Below are 20,096 nucleotides of genomic sequence, written 5' to 3' on the forward strand. Positions count from 1 at the left end.
ATAGTGGGCCAAAATTCCTCCACAGCAGTATGAAAGAGTCTGTGTCAGTTACAGAAAACACTTGATTGCCGTCTTGCTGCCATGGCTCTAACGAATGGTTCTAACTGCCTGGTAAGGACACCTGTCACTCAACACAGATATCTGACTGACTCAGTCCTTCTGGTGGAAGAGTTATAAAACTAATTCCCCTCACCCCACAACTTTTCTGAATGATGTAGAGGTAGCCATTTTTAACATGATAATCCAGGAGGATTGACTCCCTTTTGCAGGCAGCCTCTAGTGGCACCTAGGGGAACTGCCATTTTTGTCACTTGCCCTGCTTGGATTCAGCTGTAGCTTCTACTAACCAAGCTGGGAAGCATTGGCTGATAACTTCGTCTTTGAGATCAGCCATCATGACATAACAAAGTAAGTTAAGAGTTTGTGTGAGTAAAACACGTGTGCTGATGTGTTGGGCCTTTAATGTTTGCTGGTATTTTAAGTTGGCTCTTTAAGTGCATGCCTACAGCCATTGTAGGTTATATAATAATGCTCATAAGATGGAAAGAAATTGTTAAGATTAGTCCATCGTATCATATACACGTATCCAGCGTATCCGCGCGTTATTTCTGTAGGAATACCAAATAATAATAATAATAATAATAATAATAATAATAATAATTAGTATCTGTGGGATGTAGCCAGCCAGAGTAATTTTCATCTCGCTTCTGTGGCATATTGTATTTGCTAGAGTTAACAAATGGTCTAAAGAACTAATAAAAAGAAAAACAAACAGGAAAAAACAGCAATCAGTTTTTGTGTCAAAACCTTTGTGATTTCCTACCTCTCGATTATCCCCTTCCTCTCATTCTTAGCAGCAGCGGACTGTGGGTCTGGAAGAGATTCACGGTTTGTGTTGCAGGTTTCTTCTCTCAGCTGATGGTGACGTAGTTGCGCGCCTAACCGAGTCTGTCTGTGTGACTTTTAGAAATGGGGGGCGGAGGGCTGTAGGGCGCAACCATTTCACACCATCGTCGCGTGAGAGTGGTTCTAATATTGACAACTATACAAATTTTTTAAATATTACTCACGCGAGGACGGCACGCTCGTCTCCAGCTTTTACTGCAAGCTGCAGAAACTGACTTTGAGGGGAGCGCACAGGAGACACACCGCGGTCATTCCGATGGTGCGCCAAGTCCAGCAGAGAGCCCTGGCAACTCAGAGAGCTGGATGCACAGCTGAGCTTTCCATGAACACACGATGTCACATCTGTAGCGAACAGAGGTGGGACCAAGTCATTGTTTTGCAAGTCTCAAGTAAGTCTCAAGTCTTTATCCTCAAGTCTCAAGTCAAGTCTCAAGTAATGTCAGGCAAGTCAGAGTCGAGTCTCAAGTCACTGGTGTAAAAGTCCGAGTCAAGTCACAAGTCTGAAACTTTGAATTTCAAGTCCTTTCGAGTCTTTAAAAAAAACAAAACGAAAAAATAATGTTGCAGTTATATGCTAAATGTAAATATTAGACCATGTAATTTTAAAATCTGTGTTTTTCTCAACACATGACAAAATAGTGAACTTAGAAAATATACACAAATTGTGAAATTGCACCTCTTTAAAATGCAGCTCAATTAAACTTAGCTCCAAGAATAATTTTCACCGACAGTTCTGAGATAAGCTGCATGTTATTCTTGGATGCGGTTGTAGGACCAGCTTTAAAATCGCATGACAAAAATATCATACACATTAAAAAAAACTGTATCACCAACGTAGCCTGGACAACATTTGCTAGTTAGATGAAGTCAGCTATCTCATCTTAGCATATTTATATGCATATTTATAATCATACGGTTCTTGGAGTGAGTGCATACACTCATGAAGTTTAGTAACTTCAGGTCACTGCAACAAGCCCAGGTACAGTTTACCGACGGATGGGTACAGGACCTTGAAATGCACCGTGTAGAACGAAAGACCATCGTACGTATCATAAGTTTACCAGTCTCACAAATTGTCGTCATAAATACACATTCGTTAACCGTTTATTAATAGGACCTTTGAGCTCAACGGTAATTAATTAGTAGTGGAAATAATTTCTGGTACCCATCACAGAAATGTAGCAGTAACAACAATATTGTATGCTGTAATCGTACTGGGCAATTAGTGATACAAAAAACCTGTTTTATCCTGTGAATAAAAGTATATGTTCTTGTCAATGTACCATAATAACAGAAGCGAAACGCAATATTGTGTCAGGACAATTCACTATTTATGCACAATAAACAAAGGAGCATAGCGCGACCATTTCTGTTCAGCGCCAGACTTGCTTGTAACCTATATCACTAATTATGTTATGAAAATGACGTATTAACTACTAAAAAACACTGACCTTCGTGTAAATGCTTGGAGCAGACTAACCTGTGAGCTGGAGTGTTCTGGGACGTTATATTTGGTCTTTGAATGGCTGCAATCCAGGCCATCCGTCGCGTCTTTGTTACTTCGGAAACATGGCTTGAACAATTTCTCTTCAACGACGTAATCCGATAACAACCGATCTCTTTACCCGTCGGCTTCCCGTGGCTGTCATGCGACCGGCTATTGCAGTTAATAATACAACAGCTTCTTGACATTTTTGTGTTTCTTTTTATTGCTGTATAACTGATTTTAATTGAAAGCCTGCGTGCGCTAGTACCGATTGCCACGAGTTCCCAGAATCCTTTGCGGTTCTACCCGTGAATGACGTCACATTTTCAATCTCTATATAATATGCATGTTAAATTTTATATTTGGGGTAAAATATCAAGTCTTTTCAAGTAAACCGGTTCAAGTCCAATTCAAGTCCCAAGTCATTGGTGTAAAAGTCCAAGTCAAGTCACAAGTCTGAGAACATTTTTTCAAGTCAAGTCTAAAGTCATAAAATTAATGACTCGAGTCTGACTCGAGTCCAAGTCATGTGACTCGAGTCCACACCTCTGGTAGCGAAGACAGCAGGCGGGGAGCTTTACGCCAGTGTCTCTAACAGCTACATCACATATTTCTTGCGCTACCGCAGCCGAGAGAGGAGGAGGAGAGCGCTGATTCACGGCTTGCAGGAGGAGGGAGAGCCGTGCGGACAGGCTAAGAGGATCCATCTCCACCAAGGCTGCAACCTTAAAATACTGACCACCCCCCTCCTCCTCCTCCCTTGTCACTGACAGCTTTGCGACCCGGTCAATCCGTCAGACGGGGAGGATCTGGGCAGGAGGGCGCCAAGGCAGAAGAAGACCAAAGGCGATCACCTCTGACCAGTTTGATCCAATCGCCAATCTCGAGCAGGCTGGAGACCGAGACAGCGGCATCACTGGGGGATTTTGGTCCGAGGAGCACGTTAGACTAAAGAGATCCAAACAGCGAGGTTATTTTGAGACTGTTGGCAGGCTGATCTGCGCGGTAAAACAATAATAAAGGGGGCGGACAGGAGCTATTTCGCAGTCGCTAAACTCCCCGGAATACAAATCCAGGTAGGTTACAATGAATAAGGCATGATTCAAACTCGCAGGTATGTCTATAGAACCTAGTCTTCGTGACATGGAGGGCAACTTGGTATGCAGAAGACAGAATTTTAAATATAATATGCTGCTGAACACGAATCACATTACATGCGTTTTAAGATGCAAAAACAGGCGATAGCTGGATGCGGTCTGTCACTCCGGAGCGCTTCATTCTGCCCAGGCTTTAACCTGTCTGTCCGCTCACACTGCTCCTCGTGATTGTGCAGATATGATCCATTGCAACGGACTGAAATGGATTCGTGATACACTCTAATGGGTGTGCCATTAAAATAATTGGCGTCTGGCAACGCAACTGAAGGATACCGGTTGTTACAGCTTGCCGAGCTCATCATTGCTGGTGATTGGCTGAACACCTGGACTTCCAGTTTCACGTATGTGCTTTTATGTTTACGTTTATATCCCGGATTCTCCTGTACGCTGTGTCTCAATTGGGAGTTAATATCTGAAGACGAGTGTCTCCTAGACATGTGCAGCCCAGGCCTGCATGCACACTATAAGTTAAACTGCGGGCCTATAGTCTCTCCAGCAGGGATTCCCCCCTCAGGTAGTACTGACACTGGTACGGAGAGCGAAACGGCCTTCTGATGATTAATCAGCAACAGCTGCGGCTCCCTGTCTGCTGAGTCCATGTTTCACGGATCTCAGATAGCCTCCTTAAACAAGACCCCTCTTCCCAAAATAGAGAAAGAGCAACTGTCTCGTCCATAATGCTATCTGCATCTGTCAGGACATATAGAAGGGGGTGCACAGTGATTACTATATGATGCACATGATAAGAAAATGTGCATTTCTCTGTTAAACCCCGCATGGTATACTTGGATACTTTTTAAAAACTGTTTTATAATCCACAAATTGTTTACTAAAAAACGGATTTGACATCTAAGAAAAAGCTCAAAATAAAACTAACAAATATAGTCTGTTCAATTTAAGGAAAGCAACAAATTGACATTTTTAGAAGCTTTAACAAGAAGAACAAAAAACACTGAAATGATGATTTTGTGCAACACTGGCCTGTGTGCTGATTAACTGGAGGCTCCCCATTGATAATAAATATCTGTAACACTTTCAGTTCATGTTTTAGACAACTTTTGCTAAAGGTTGTTGCTAAAAGTTGACAGGACTGCCTAATCTTGGCAAAATGAAATCAATTTTATGCTATGCTGTTGTTGTCCTTTGATAGTAGTCTCTGTTTGGTTTTCAGGCCTGTAGGTTTCAGCTTAAAATCTCCTCAAAATGAAGCCAACAATCTGTTTGCATTTAATCTGCAGTAGCAACAATAGTATGACTCAATATTTGTTGTTAATTATCTAGATTAGTGCCTCGTCTATTAAATGTGTTTGGCATATGTAGATCAGACGTTTGGATTTTTCACCATCAAGTTAAATTATATACATACACAAAGAACTCTGCATATTCAGAATATCACTTGAACTTCATTTTCTTGAAGTAAAAAGTGTTTCAAAGTTGTGTGAATGGAGTTGAAATGTTTTCACTCTTAACTGTTTGTGGTTGAAGAGGTCACTGTTGGATTTAATTGGAAAACGTCAAATCTGATCTTTAGCCTTAATTTAGAAATGTCACTTGTGATGTGGTTCCTATGCTAATGTCCAGCATATGTTAATAACTTGGTCTTATCTGTTCATTTTTAGCACATTTCCGGGAGTTGCTGAACGGCCTCGATTAAATGCCCCTGCATTCACAATGCAAAATACAATCCTTAAAACAGTAATTAGTATGCAAATTGTTCTGTGTAGCTCCTAATTTAGGGGTCACGGTTCTAATGGTGATGCACGTAGAGTAATGGGATGGTTAAATCTCCACTGCTTAACAGCCCCCGAATGCAATTTGTGTGAAGATAGAAAATCAATATTTCAAAAACAAAATCCTCGCGGGGTCATACACCTGAACAGTCTCTCTGAGTGCTTAATGTAATTACTGTAATGAACTTTACTTTATTCCTTAAGATTATGTACTTTTGTGTCTTCGGTTAGTCAGTCAGTGAGTCAATCAATCAGCTCCTCGCTTTTAGGGCTGCAAATGCGAGGAAGGAATTTTTACATGCATAAGGAATGACTGTGCCCTTAAAACGGCAAAATCTACAGCTTAGAAAAGTACAAGTGTTTATTATTTGTCTTTTGGGAGGCATGAAAATGAGCACGACTATGGTTTACAGCTGAAATATTTCTTCCGAGCATGATTTTATTCAGCTTGGGATAAGACAGGAGGCAGTTACCAAGCAATTGACTCTCTGTGTCCAGTGTCACTGTATGGCATTATATCTTTAAAACCTCTCTGTCAGCCTGGTAGTTTGCTCTTGGATTCGTGGGTATTTGGCTTGTTTGCCATTTTGTTTTACCTCTGTTTATCCAAGGCAGAGTGACTGAACACATTTGAGTGTTTTTCATCACTCCCCTTCCACACACATTACACTTGGAGGCACAAGAGTGCCGCTGCCTCAATTAAAGCTGCAGGAAATGACAGCAAAGTGTTAAAATCATAGGGGATCACAGCTCATTGGAAGCAGCTAGAATCAATAATTTTATATTAACTGCAATGAATGAAAGGCGTCATTTGTAGCAATAAATCAACAGCAAATTATCAGTTAACTCTGCAGGGCCCGTCTGTTCTTGCTTTGGTCCATCCATCTGTCTTCTTCTGCTTATCCAATTCAAGGTCATAGTGGGGCTGGAGACTCACACCAGCTGTCACAAGCTGAGAGGTCGGGTACACCCTGGACAGGTCGCCAATTTGTCGTGGGGCCAACAACCATTCACACTCATAACCACGGCCAATTTAGAATCACCAGTTAACCTCTGGCCTTGCAAAGAAGCCAGAGTACCCAGTGAGAACCCAGACAGGCCTGGCCAGAACATTCAAACTCCACACAGAAAGGCAAGGACCTTCTTGCTGTGAGGCGACAGTGCTAATCATCACACCAGCGTTTTAACCCTTTTTTGTTGGTCGTGATCTGGTTTTATCGTTTTGAAAGTGTTGAAAATTACCCCATAAGAGCGGTGTAATCTGCACAGCTCTTGCAGTGTAATTTTCAGCTGATTTGAGTGAAAAAGCTCAGAGAACCAGCTGCGCTCTACCTGTTCAGCACAACACTGGAGATAAACAGCGATGATATATAATGCAGCATTTAGCAGATAATATATTTCCCACAGGAGTTATTATAGTAATAAGTTGGACAGGCAATGTACTTTTTAAATTCATGACCTGTTTTGAGTTGACACAATAGAAGATGATACACAGCAAAAACAGTGTGCGGATTTCAAATTATTTAAAGTCTGTTAACTGAAAATAACACAAAGACGGAGTATCAAATGCTGAAACTCTATCGTTATTTCTTTTAAAAAAAATATGTGCTTAGGGCAAATTTGAGCAAGCAGCACATTTTAAAAAAATAGATTGCAGAAGTGCAACAAAAGACTGTCAGACCTGGTGGAACATTTCACAACAAAGCAGGTTAATAGGTAACAAGACAAGGTATAAAAATCATCCCAGAGAGCCTGAGCGTTTAAGAGGTAAAGATGAGTGGGCTTCATCTCTCTGTGAAAGACTGCATAGCCAAATGGAAAGGAGTTTTCGGGGATTTAATTAACCCTTTAAAACCGGCCAGAGCGGACATGCTCCGTTTTGCGTAACTATTTTTAAATCCTGGTAGCACTGCAACCACATGAGCTAGCGCAATAATTTTTTTTGCATATGAAACCGGAGGAGTTGTACTTACATCTTATGCCATCAGCTTGTCCTAGGTCACAGTTTCCTTCCACATATAGTTTTGCAAAAACTGCATAAAAAGCACTTGCAGCAACAAAAACATAATATTCCAGAAACAGGCTTTGCCGATCCGATCAGCTGTTCATAACACTTCCTACGTCCATCAGCACGAACTATCGCATGTCCGCCATGACCTGCCCGAAACCGGAAGTGACGTCATTTTCGTGGAAATGTAGTTTTTTTCCCATCAAGGCCATCAAGGCCTGGTGTTTTTAAAAGTTATGTTTGACTTTATGACTTTCTGTGTCGTTTCTGGGATGCTTAGGACTCATATTGCACTGCTGGAAATAGTTTATTTTGATGCATATGCTGCTTTTTTGCAAATTTGCAGTATAATATTTATTTTCGTTTTTCCTGCAGTGTATAGAAATTGGTGTATTTCAAAAATAAAACTATGAAGACACTCAAAATAAATTTCCTGTGGTGGGAAACTAGTTTGTGCAACTTTTTTTGTATTTACAGTTTTGAGGGATAAGCCTCTTAAATTTCTCTAACTAGAAATATATGTTAAAAAAACAAAAACGATTTTCAATTTTTTTATAGTTTATTGCACTTTTTTGCAATTTATGTAATTACTATGCACTTAATGCATGCATATTATTAAAATTTAGGCTGTAATGGTTGTATTGATGTATAGCAACTTGAAATGCTCCCAAAAATGGCTCCACAACATGTAAAAATATAATATAAGCTCTGGCGGACTTGGTTCTATGGTAGGTCTTAAAGGGTTAAAGTATATAAAATCATTAAAATAAAACAGGAAATCTGGTGACATCTAAAAGGCTAAAAACTGTTTTGGGAATCTGAAACAAGTTGTCTTTGTAAGGTTTGAATTTACATTTGCAAAGGGGTCTAATAGCAGGGCAGGGTATAGCAGCAGCCAGGCTGTGTGGTATTTGACAAAGAATGACAGTTTAACAAGTACAGAATCATTTAATTTAACAAAACTCACAGAATCCTTAAAAATTTCTATTGCAAAACAAAGTGGACTTGATTTTTGGGATTTCAGATGGCGCGTCTTTAAAAACAGCCAACGTTCTGTTGTGGAAATCACCAAAAAGCAGCGCCAATGAACACAGTTCATCACTGCATCACAAATACAAGTTAAAACTCTTTCACTGAAAGAGAAAAACATGCATAAACATTTTCCAAAAATGCTTCCGCTGTGTCTCATTTATGGTGGCAGGTTAAATAAAAGGTTAAATATGGTCTGATCAGAGAGATTTTGAATTTGACATCTTTATCAGGGGAAGCTTTGACTACTTTAGCAGCGCAAAAGCACACCGTGCATGCATTACAACAGCATGGCCCCACTGCAAGAGGCCAGGTGTGAAACTCACCTGGCCTGTCTGTGCCTGTTCCTAAAGCATGCACAGTGTTATTAAAAGTAGAGGTAATGCGACATAATGAATAAAACTTAAAACTTTTAAATTTTTTTTGGTATAACTGTTCATTCAAATCAGCTTTTATTTCTTTATGGAAACAGCAGTGTGAATTAATTATTGCCATTCCCAACATGTATCATGCAGAGAGGCTGACCCTGCAATCTTAAATCCTGTGTGCTTCATTGCAGTTTTTACCCCTCCACCTCAGCTTGTCACCATGCAATAAAAAGACAAGGAGAAGCTAGCAGCTCAGCAGTACTGCTCTTGATTTTAAAACAGGAAGAAGCATCTCCTTAAGCCTTTCTCAGTGGCTTCAGCAGCTCTTTAATACCTGCTTGTCAGTTTGACCATTTTCACATTTTTAAATTAAATGGTTAGTACGTGTTATTAGAGATTTATAGCACTAACAAGGGGAATGCACACATATTTTATTTAATTGCCCCCCAAGTTTACTCTCATCAGTGTCCAGGTCCAAACAAAGGCAAAAACCTGAGTTTTTAAATTCAAATTTTCTCTCGCTAAGTTATAACTTTGTCACTCAATTATTCTCCTGTTGGTTTTGTTTGTGCTCGGCGCTGTTGGTTCTCACAGGGATTGCATAGCTGGCTCCAATCCATATAAATGGCGCTGCTGATTCAGTTAAATTTAAGTTCCTTGTCTCCAGCTTCTGCTGCCGTTTGCTGTCATCCCATTTTCTGTCCTCCAGATCAGTGTGCTGTGCTGCAATCAACGTCTTTTTTTTTTAACATTAACATCAGAGGATTGTTATATCGAGCTGAGATCGCCTCTGTATCACCTCTAAAAAGACTCATCTCTGTGGATGTTATTGAGGTTATGATCTCTCAAAAAGACATTATAGTCTTGCAAGTGATGCAATTATTTATGCCTGTGAACCATTAAATTAGAGATATTAAGGATAATTTATTCCAGAATAGATGAATTGATCTTATCAACGCTTGCACACAAGACCTTGACAGAGATTTTCCCGGTTTCTTGCAGATTTCACAGAAGGTGTGGGTTATCATTGTCCTATCCAATATTTGGCTTTTGAATTGGTGTACTTTTTAAAATATGCCACCAACTGTTTGCTATGCACACCTCCAATAAAAGTTTTTTCAGCTTTCCAAATTAGCCAGCGGTCCACCCGGATGATATCATATCCAAAAACATCACCTGGGAGTTCAAGTAGTTGGTGTTATTGTAAGAGCCTTTCAGATTGAATGAGCTAAATCAAATAAGAAAGGTGCATTACATTGCATAAAATATGTCCTTTAATGGATCTCTTTTTTTTTCTTCCCGAGAGTGCTTTAAAGTGCCATGGGTTTGTATTGTACACCTTTTAGTGCAGGGTGGCCCCAGAGGTAATCAACCCTTTAAGCAGGAATCAGAACCTAAGAATGCACTTTTTTGTGTACAAATTGAAAAAAGACTTGAACTAGATTTAGTTCGAAAAAAGCAAAGGGAAGTGTGACAGTAATACAAAAATGTAATCCTCTGGTGAATTTTGGGTAGCGTTATTAACTTACCCTGCATGTATCTCTCTTAAGAGATCATTTTAATTTAGACTAAACTGCCTGTGAGCCTCAGGAGGTCCGGAGGTGTTGTGGAGGTTGCATAGAGGGTCCCATCCAACTCACTGAACTGTTAAACAATCGGGTAACACCAAGGAGAGAGCCTTTATAATAATTCCCCCCTGTGTTATATCATCTAAGTTTTGGGGTGGTCAACTGTTCATTATGCTCCTGCTGCCTTAGGCCCCAGCTGTTGGCATCAGAAGGATGGTCGAGTTGTATCTCATAAGAGCTGAAGAGGTGCGTAAAATGCTTAGCTAGGGCTTTTATGAATTTGGACAGTGTCTGCATTGCTATTGTAATGCTGCTCTCTCTTGCAGAAGTGGTAAGTGCGTGTTTAGGGCTCAGTGTATAATGAATTTGGATGGGACATCTGTAGCCTTTGTTTCACTTTGCCTCTTGACAATCTCCTGCCTCCCTGCTGCTGTTTTTTTTGCCAATGCGACATTTTGGACAGTGCTTAGTTTGGCAACATTGCATGCCTGCTGAGCGAGCTGTTCGGTTCAGAGCTGTGTATTACCCGAGAGATTTCAGACAATCATGCTCAAATCCACATTATTTGTTGCATGTATCCACATCTCAAATCAAAATAAAGTTTATGATTGGAAATGAGCCCGCAGGCTGTAATTTTATTAAACGAATGTTGTCTGCATTGCTCACATATTCATTTACCGACCTGAATCGCTGAGCATTTTCGGAGATAACATAAAGATCTCATGAAAATGGTGTTTGAAGTAGAAAGGAGAAACCCAATTAAGCCGCACAGAAGGATGGTTGGATAATTTGAATTCTTGCGCTCATTTAAAATTAAGAAATTCTTTTCTTGCTTCAGTTCGTGTTTGTTTCTCCCTGTGAAATGCAAACACAGTCTTGCAGACTTGTACCACTTGAAGTTTAAAACGATGTGAAAATACCCTGAGGTTGGCTACTCCTTCCATTATGTCATTACATTAAATATTAAATTATTACGCAACTATTGAGAATGCACTGTACTCTAGTACAATAATATTTATTTGGTACTAAAAATATTCAAGGCAAAAAAAAAAGAAGCTTACAAAGCAATGTGAGACAGTTGCTTTGTAAGGCTGAAAATAAAGTCTTTCATTCTTGTAATAAACTGTATAATATCTGTTGTTTCTGTCTGGTGTGTTTAGGTGGTGGGCGGAGGAAAGACACAGCCCAGTGCTGGATCCCAGAGCGACTCTCAGTGTGGTAAGGACCCTTGAGACGAAGGAGGGTGCATGGAGGGCTCAAAGCCTGTAAAACCAGGGTCTTCAGCCTGCCTCTGGTTGGGGCTGGTCTCTGTGGCTGTAGCCTTCCTTTGTACAGAGGCCCGGACCACTCCGAGCCCTCTGCTCAGCCCCAGCAATGGCACCTGCAAAGGGAACACAAAGTGTCATACAGGGATTATCCTGCCCATCTGGTATCCCGAGGATCCTTCCATGGGAGACAAGATTGCACGGGTCATTGTCTATTTCGTGGCACTGATCTACATGTTCCTCGGAGTATCCATCATTGCTGACCGTTTTATGGCCGCCATTGAGGTCATCACCTCCCAAGAGAGAGAAATTGTTATCAAAAGGCCCAATGGGGAAACAACCACCACCACGATCCGTGTGTGGAATGAAACGGTCTCCAACCTTACCCTCATGGCCTTGGGCTCGTCGGCTCCTGAGATCATGCTTTCTGTAATCGAAGTTTGTGGACATGAATTCAAATCTGGTGAGCTTGGGCCCTCCACAATCGTTGGCAGTGCAGCTTTCAATATGTTTGTCATCATTGGCCTCTGCGTGTCTGTCATCCCCCAAGGCGAGGTACGAAAGGTCAAGCACCTCAGAGTGTTCTTTGTCACTGCAGGCTGGAGTATCTTTGCCTACATCTGGCTCTACATGATCCTGGCTGTTTTTTCTCCCAATGAAGTCCAAGTCTGGGAGGGTCTAGTCACGCTGGCCTTCTTCCCCATATGTGTACTCCTCGCATGGGTGGCAGACAGACGACTGCTCTTCTATAAGTTCATGCACAAGAAGTACCGCACTGAAAAACATAGGGGTGTCATCATTGAGACCGAAACCGAACGCTCCAAGGGGATTGAAATGGACGGCAAGATGGTTAACTCTCACTTCATGGATGGAGGTGCAACCAGCAATCTGATTGGTCTGATTGAGAGCAAAGAGGTAGATGAGTCCCGACGCGATATGATTCGCATCTTGAAAGACCTGAAGCAGAAGCACCCGGAGAAAGAGTTGGATCAGCTTGTTGAGATGGCCAACTATTACGCTCTCTCGCACCAGCAAAAGAGCCGTGCCTTTTACCGCATTCAAGCTACGCGCATGATGACCGGAGCTGGAAATATCCTGAAAAAACACGTAGCAGAACAGGCGAAAAAGAGCGCCAGCGTGCAGGAGGTGCACGTGGAGGAACCAGAAGAGTATGTTTCCCGGATCGCTTTTGAGCCTGCTGTTTACCAGTGCCTCGAGAACTGCGGGGCCGTTATTCTGACCATCACCAGAAAAGGAGGCGACATCAATAAGACTATCTACGTGGATTATAAGACGGAGGATGGCTCGGCTAATGCCGGGGCAGACTATGAGTTCACAGAGGGTATGGTAGTATTCAAACCTGGAGAGATGATCAAGGAAATAAGCATTGGCATCATAGATGATGACATCTTCGAAGAGGACGAGCACTTCTTTGTACGTCTCAGTAATCTGCGCGTCTTGGAAACTGAGGATGAGGTGTTGTCTGCCAACAGTCTCCCATATCCAAAGGCGGTGTTGGGGTTCCCCACTGTGGCTACTGTGACCATTCTGGACGATGATCATTCAGGCATCTTCACCTTTGAGAGTAACTCAGCCCATGTCAGTGAGAGCATCGGTATCATGGAAGTCAAAGTGTTGAGGACTTCTGGGGCAAGGGGGACGGTCATCGTGCCTTATCGCACTGTGGAGGGACTTGCTAAAGGAGGAGGAGAGGACTTTGAAGATACGTACGGAGAGCTTGAGTTCAAAAATGATGAAACCTGGTAAGGCACCAACATTTTCTTTGTGTGGTTGGAGAGGAGTTGCTTTTTCTTATTGTGTTTTTGGTATTTTTAGTTAGCAAGCTTATTCAAAATGAAATGCACCCAGGAGTCATTGATAATTTTGGGTTAGTTTAAACTCACTGATTTATGTTTTGCTTTTGAAATTCAGTTTGATGCCGGTGTACCTTTCTAGAAATAATATACTATTTGATAGCTTCAAAGATATTCAGCAGTCTGCGAGAAGGCTGTGAGAAGCTCGTCGCATTTGCTTTGAAAAGAGATATTGTCTTCTTTGCCTGTTGACATCATTTAGTTTGGAGCATACTTTGATAACCTGTTCATGTGTAGCTTGCACTCATCAAGCTGTGACCTTTAAATGCCTTTTTTTCTTTACATGGTTGGGTGATGTATCCTCTCATCTGAGCGTGCACTCTATATCCCCTTGTTTTCCCGTCAGGAGATTTTGCTGTCATCACAGTGCTTTGGTAGCAATCCTGCGTGTGTGTCGCATGCAAAAGGGATTCAACTTTTGGATTCGTCACACGAATTCGTCTCTAATCCTTGCTGTTTTTGTTTTGTCAAACTCTGGGATTTGATGAGACATGTAGGTGTGATTCCTCCATGAGGCAGCCCCGATTTAAAAAAAACAAAACAAAAAAACCCTGAATTTATTTTAGATAGTACAATTACGTAAATTGTGTGTGTTGTGTAGCCTTGTCAGCTGTACCATCTGTGTACAATATTGCCCAAAAACAACAACAACGGAAAAAACCCCAAAAACACATAGCCTTACAAATGAGTGGGCATTTTTGGCGGTTTTTGCAATAACACCAACATACCATACTGTAGCAGAAATTCTATCAGGGCCATATATTGTATGACACTGCTGCATAAAAAAAAAAAAAAAAAAGATGTATACAAAGCACTTCTCTAGGATACTGGATTGTACACAAAACAGTGGCTCTTAAAAAATATTGATTTGCTTATTTCACAGCTTGCATCCGTTTGCCTCTCACATATTGGTCTGCAGGCACTGAATCAAAGTGACATGCATCTGTGACATTCCCTTCCGCCGCCAATCAGGACCCACTCAGTGTGCCGTGGCGGACTGGCAGGGACTGTGCTCCAGGCTGTGGGTTCCTGAGGGCTGAGGCAGCCCAGGGGACCGGGGGGAGGGGTGTCGGGGTGATCACCATGCTCTCGGGGCCCGTTGAGCTCTCAGGCTTTTGCTTGATTTATGTGAGAGATGCTTTTTTGGAGCTGGGCTGCTGAGGGAGTTAGAAGGGAGAAATGCGGAGAGAGACTGCTGTGATGCTGTCGGCATTGTGAGGGAATGTTAGCGTATCGATCTGCTCATTGTGTTGAGCATCATGCTGCGAGCTTCTTACAGTGCGGCACAGCTTCAGTATGAGTGCACAACACTGTAAATTGATAAAGACCAGTCATGTGTTAGAAGCAGAATTAGCAAACGTTTCTTTAAAATGGTCCAAACTATTTTCGTTATTGTATATTGGATGCGTTCAATCTCACAATATAAACAAGCCAGGTATAAAAATGAGAATCCATGTTGAAATAATTAAACGAATGCTTTTTATACTTTTTAATGTTTACCCTTAATCGAAACATGTAGCTTAAAGCCACAGCCTGCAAGCCTAGCTTTGCATAAACACTGGAAAAGGGGCTGATAAGCGAGCCAGGCTCTCTATCCGGTTGTTCAGTGATGACGCGACGAATCCTACTTCCGGGTCTAAAGTAGTCTGCGTTTAATATGGCTTTTGTGCTGTTAACATGTTTAATGTTATGTATTTTCTTCTCAAAAAGCTCCTAAAACAGTCGGTGATCCCTGTTGACCTCCCTCGGCTTTTATTACCACTAATCATTTATTTAAGCTCAGTTTTTAAAACCTTAGGATGTAACTACAGCCCAGCCCATACAGCAGTATATGAATGACTAACCTCGTATTGTGGATGGATTATCTCAGTTGTTCTCCTGGCTGAAGTTTGGTCCTTTTACAGCATCCTGCCATGCGATTACATTTGTTCCTGACCACCGACAACACTCACGGTAACTTTTATCGAGTGGAAAAAAAGTTAGCTTGTTTATATTATGCTAACATAGCTGTGTCGCTAGCGGTCACGTAGCACATCATTATATACCAGCTAGCCAAACTTCAGTAACCCTGCAAACGTCACTGCTGTTTAGTTTTCTGTCTTGGAAGTGATAACAGAGCTGTACGTTTTAATTTGTTTCCAAAACCCCGCAGTCAGGACATGCTATATTGTATTTAGATAGAAGCTAGCGAGCTAACTTCCTGCTAACTTCTAACTCCGTTAAATGTCATAAATTCCATTTTCATGGATGCCTGGATGTTAAACTCAATTTTTACACCTGGTAGAGCAGAACGCTGATCATTTTATTAAAGATGAAAGACTTTAGACAGTTTTTCAACTCTCAGTAATGCCATAGTGATCGTTTGATATATGGACCTGCAGCGGAGTTTAGACCCAGACACGGCTAGTGACATCAGACTGAACAACAGGATAATGTTAACTAAATCCTCCTAACAAGCATTTGTAAAGCTCACTAATACTCTTTATAGCATCTGTCTTCGCATGGGGTGAACAATCTGGGTTTACATGATGGTGGATTTTTAACTGTTTCTTTCTTTGTGTTTTAGTTGTAGCTAAATTATAAATTATCAGTTTTAAAAGTCCCGTGTAACAGAATGAAAGGCTTTATTTGCAAAATGGAAACACTTTTAACGCTTTGTTAACTTAAAGTAATTTTAGTTCTTATGTCACATGCAGACCAATTTAAGGTCAAGTTGGCTTGGCAGTTAAAACCAATATGTAATAACTTGTATATTTAACAAAAAATGGCCTTTAAAAAATCATTTATCAATAATTAACCATTAGGTCTTATTATGTCACTTAATTATTACTCTCCTGGTATTATATCTGCAATGCAGTTCACAGAACACTCTCACTCTAAAATTGGTATCTGATCTGATACCAATACTGTCTACCGAGTGTCAGTATTAATTATTATATCATATTAATAATCTGGCTGTCAGGAAGAGATTAGGAACCATTCTTAAACAGCTTGGAAGTCACAAATATAAATATATCCAAGAATATAAATTTAGAGCTTTTTTCTTTTGTATTTATTGATGAAATAATAAATGAAAACAGGCCCAGGATAAATACAGTAATTTATTTGCATTATTGTGCACTGGTGTCATTTCAAACTGCTGTCATTTGAAGTGACACCAGTGCACTTTCTCCTCAGGAGACAACTGAAGTGAAATAATATTTAATACTGTTGACAACACCATAAATAGCTCAACAACAAGTATTGCACTCACCCAACTCTCTTCTCTGACTGAATGTAAGTAGTAAAATAAACAAGCGAGGGAGAGACTGACGAGAGACAGAGAGAGAGAGAGAGAGAGAGAGAGAGACAGCATCCCGTTGTTGGAGCTTTTCATTCTTGTCAGCTCACTTTGACCACAGTTTGCAGTGAAGTGAAAAATCTTTGCAAACATACAGATAGAAGCTGTTGGTGTAGCAGCGTGAAATACCTCCAAACTGCTGTCCCTCTGCTGTTAGCTTCCTCCATGCTACATTAACTCTGCCGATAGCTCCCGCCGTCCAGTGATGAAGTAAACTCGGAACAGCATAAAACTGAACTGAATAGATCGGCTCATTGTCACCGATAGCCAATCCAGCTTTTTGGGTCAGTATCGGTCCGATATCTGATCCAGATATCAGATCAGCACTTTGTTACTCATCAGCACTTGTACTTTACGTCTCTATGATTCAAGCAACTTGTTGTGATCTAGAAACGCGTCCGCCTGTCCATGCATTTCCATTCCTGTGCTTTATTGTTACCACATCAGAAATCTCAGTACATTTTCTTTTTTATTTCTTTTACTTTGCAAAGCCCCTCAGTTTGACAGAACAGGACCCTTTTGGCATGCTGCGTTTGGCCCATGGGCCTTATGTTTGGCACCATCTCTTTCAAACTAATTTTAAACTAAGAAAGAGCTAAATAAATTACCAAAACACCTTCTGAAACATAGCCTTACTCTATTATACATGCACCCAGGATGTGAAAATTTGTGTCAACATTTTGCAATGAATTATGAGGCAAAGGTTAAGGACAGTGAAAAAAGTCAACCCTTGATTCTTTTAGCGAGCTCTAAAATCATAGTCTGGCTTTTAAATCAGTGATAAATATAAACTCTGAGGTTTTCACTGGCAGTGGAAAGAAGAGGCTGTGCACTTTAAGGAAGGAATTATATGGTACGCAAATAAAAAGTCAGTTTTCCTGCAGTTATATAGACATAACGTGTGTCAGTCTGTACAGAAGTGAAGGCTACAAAATAAGACTTTTGTTGCGAAAGCACATCCTGAAACATCGTAGGTATTGAACACTGTCAGTGTTGATGAATGTACTTGTATGCAGTAATGACAGATGTTGAATGAATTTTCAGTTAAGCAGTTAAAATATTGAAAATTGTCAAAAGCATCAACACGCTCCGGTATTAATATGAAAATGTTTGCTCCTCTCTGCAGAGACTATTAGATCTTTTGTAGAATGGCAGACTGCTGTTTCAGAACTTCCAACAAATCTCCAGAAATTTCCATAATTACACTTGGGTAGTGATGAATTAGATTCGGTGTGTATCCATAAAAAAGACAGAGAGACAGAAAAAGACAGTGGAAGTGACAGCTTCATCCAGAAGCATACCAGAAGATTCATGAGAACATTTCCATGTACAAAACAAAAGGGATGAATGTGTAGAATATTCACTAAAGGCATAATTACAACAATGTTTCTTCTACTGCCTTGAAAGCTCTCCCCAGGGTCATTTTCATGCTCTTTACATGAAAAAATACTGAATTTATTTCCCTCCTTTGCGTTCACATTTATATTTAAAAATGGGAATCTTCTGTTTATTTCCATTTTGCAGGAGGATTCCCTGTTTGGCATGCATATAAAAACGCTCCTGACGCTAATTCATTGGTAACTGTGGCAGCCGAGCCGAGTGAGGGCAGAGTCTAAAGAGCAGGGCACTTTTGATGCCCTATAGGGCAATGAGACCACATAGTGCTTCCACTCTTTCACTCTTCCTTTTGTTCTCCTCATGTTTTATGAGGCATTGACTTTCAATTTCTTTTGACATACTTTGGTCCCATTGTTAACAACCAGACTGGAAATGTATTAGAGTCCTAATCTGGAACTCTGGAATACATCACTTCACTTCTTAGCTGGACAATAGCTGTCATAGTTCAGTTATTGGTGCCAGTAATTATGGGCCAAGCCAACTGGTATGAATCTCATCAAGATAACATAAGCGTCTTATATTATACCTCTTAAATTGGTGGTCAAAACTGCTCAGTAACTTCTGACTCCAAGATTGCTTCCTAATAAATTATTAATTTTGGCTAATTTAACTGGTGCACATTTCAGAAATTCATAAAAGGAATTCACAGACCAGTGGGTAGCTACATCTCTCATTTATAATTGCAGCTAACCATTACCATAAATTGATTTGTATCACTTTTAGTTTTTTTCCTAATGAATTAATTGATTACAAAATTCCAATAAAAACAGTCAAGAATCTTTCCTAATCAACACTCAGACCCCAAATACAATCCAAATGTATTTGATTTACAATGTTACAACAATTTATTTATTAAATTATGAATTTCATTTAAATTAATAATTATTTAATTTAATCAATTATATTATTTGATTATATTAAGTTTAATTATATATGTTAGAAATATGATTATTTATCAATAATTATTAAGCAATGATCAGTGAATGCTGCAGTTGTATTCATTAATTAATTGATTAGGATGAACATAATAAGAAATTTGGGAGCCCTAATGTGGCACAAAACCAGTGATTGCCGGCATTTATAGTAAAACTTGAAAAAGTGCAATATAACCAGAAATAAAGAAAGTTCCTTGTTAAAGTAAAAGTTATGCCTCAGAGGTGCAGCTAACATGTTTCAAAAGTCACAACTTTTGCTTTTAAGGCACATGGTTTCCATTTCCAATTTATGTCACACAGTCTCACCACAGCTCAGAGAGCAGCTGGGCAATGTTTGGAGAGAAATAAGTCACTTCAATTCAAACTATGACTGCAGCCATATGCAAGCAAACCAAGCAATCAAAAGGAGTTTTTTGGCAACTCGTTGGAAAATAAAAAATTTACTTTAGCGACAGATGGTTCTCTGATCAGTCTGTAAACCTGCATTACTGTGGTTCCAGCAATCGCTACCATTCAGCAGTCACCAACCTCCACCAATCACTCACAACCGGTTGGGGAATACTGATGGTCACAGTCCAGTCTCTAGTCCTATATACATGAGACCTTATGGACTTGATCCTAGACTGTCAGCGTAACTGTCACAGTCCAAAACGATGGACAAGTTACTATCTTATGCTCACGTATTTGCAAAACCTCACATTGGTTGATCATCTCCTGATTCAGCAGCTATCCTCAAAGCAAGTCCTTGAGTTTGAATAATTACTAAAGAAAAATGACTATTGGCTGCTTCCCTGACCTGAATATCCATGTGTGTTGAAGAAGACACCTCAGACTTCTCAGTCTTCGACTGAATTTTTGTTTTGACAAATGAATAATCAAGAAAATTACTGAAATATTAATTGGTAGTAAACCTTTGTGACCCCTCATTTGTGTCTTTGAGGGGTGGCTGTTCTTATCTTTAGCTCAGGAGCCATTGGTATTAAGCTGCTGAGAATAATAAATGTAGGCCTCTGTTTCCTTTGACCCATTAAA

At 40.3% G+C, this 20,096-nt stretch overlaps 1 protein-coding gene across 3 annotated transcripts in view; it reads left to right on the forward strand.

Annotated features, from left to right (window-relative positions):
- Positions 1–2,978: 2,978 nt before the first annotated feature.
- slc8a3 (solute carrier family 8 member 3) overlaps positions 2,979–20,096 on the forward strand; it is a 138,928-nt gene continuing 121,810 nt past the window's right edge. For 2 of the 3 annotated variants that reach the window (XM_085343386.1, XM_085343388.1), the window contains exons 1-2: positions 2,979–3,468; positions 11,413–13,280. In XM_085343386.1, coding sequence (XP_085199512.1) covers positions 11,500–13,280 — 1,781 coding nt within the window. In that variant the 5' untranslated portion in view covers positions 2,979–3,468; positions 11,413–11,499. The other variant, XM_085343387.1, reaches the window with a different exon arrangement.

This window comes from Diplotaxodon limnothrissa, linkage group LG19, assembly GCF_057381915.1.
Source record: "Diplotaxodon limnothrissa isolate DT_005_m linkage group LG19, D_limnothrissa_male_GT1.1, whole genome shotgun sequence".
Taxonomy (NCBI): domain Eukaryota; kingdom Metazoa; phylum Chordata; class Actinopteri; order Cichliformes; family Cichlidae; genus Diplotaxodon; species Diplotaxodon limnothrissa.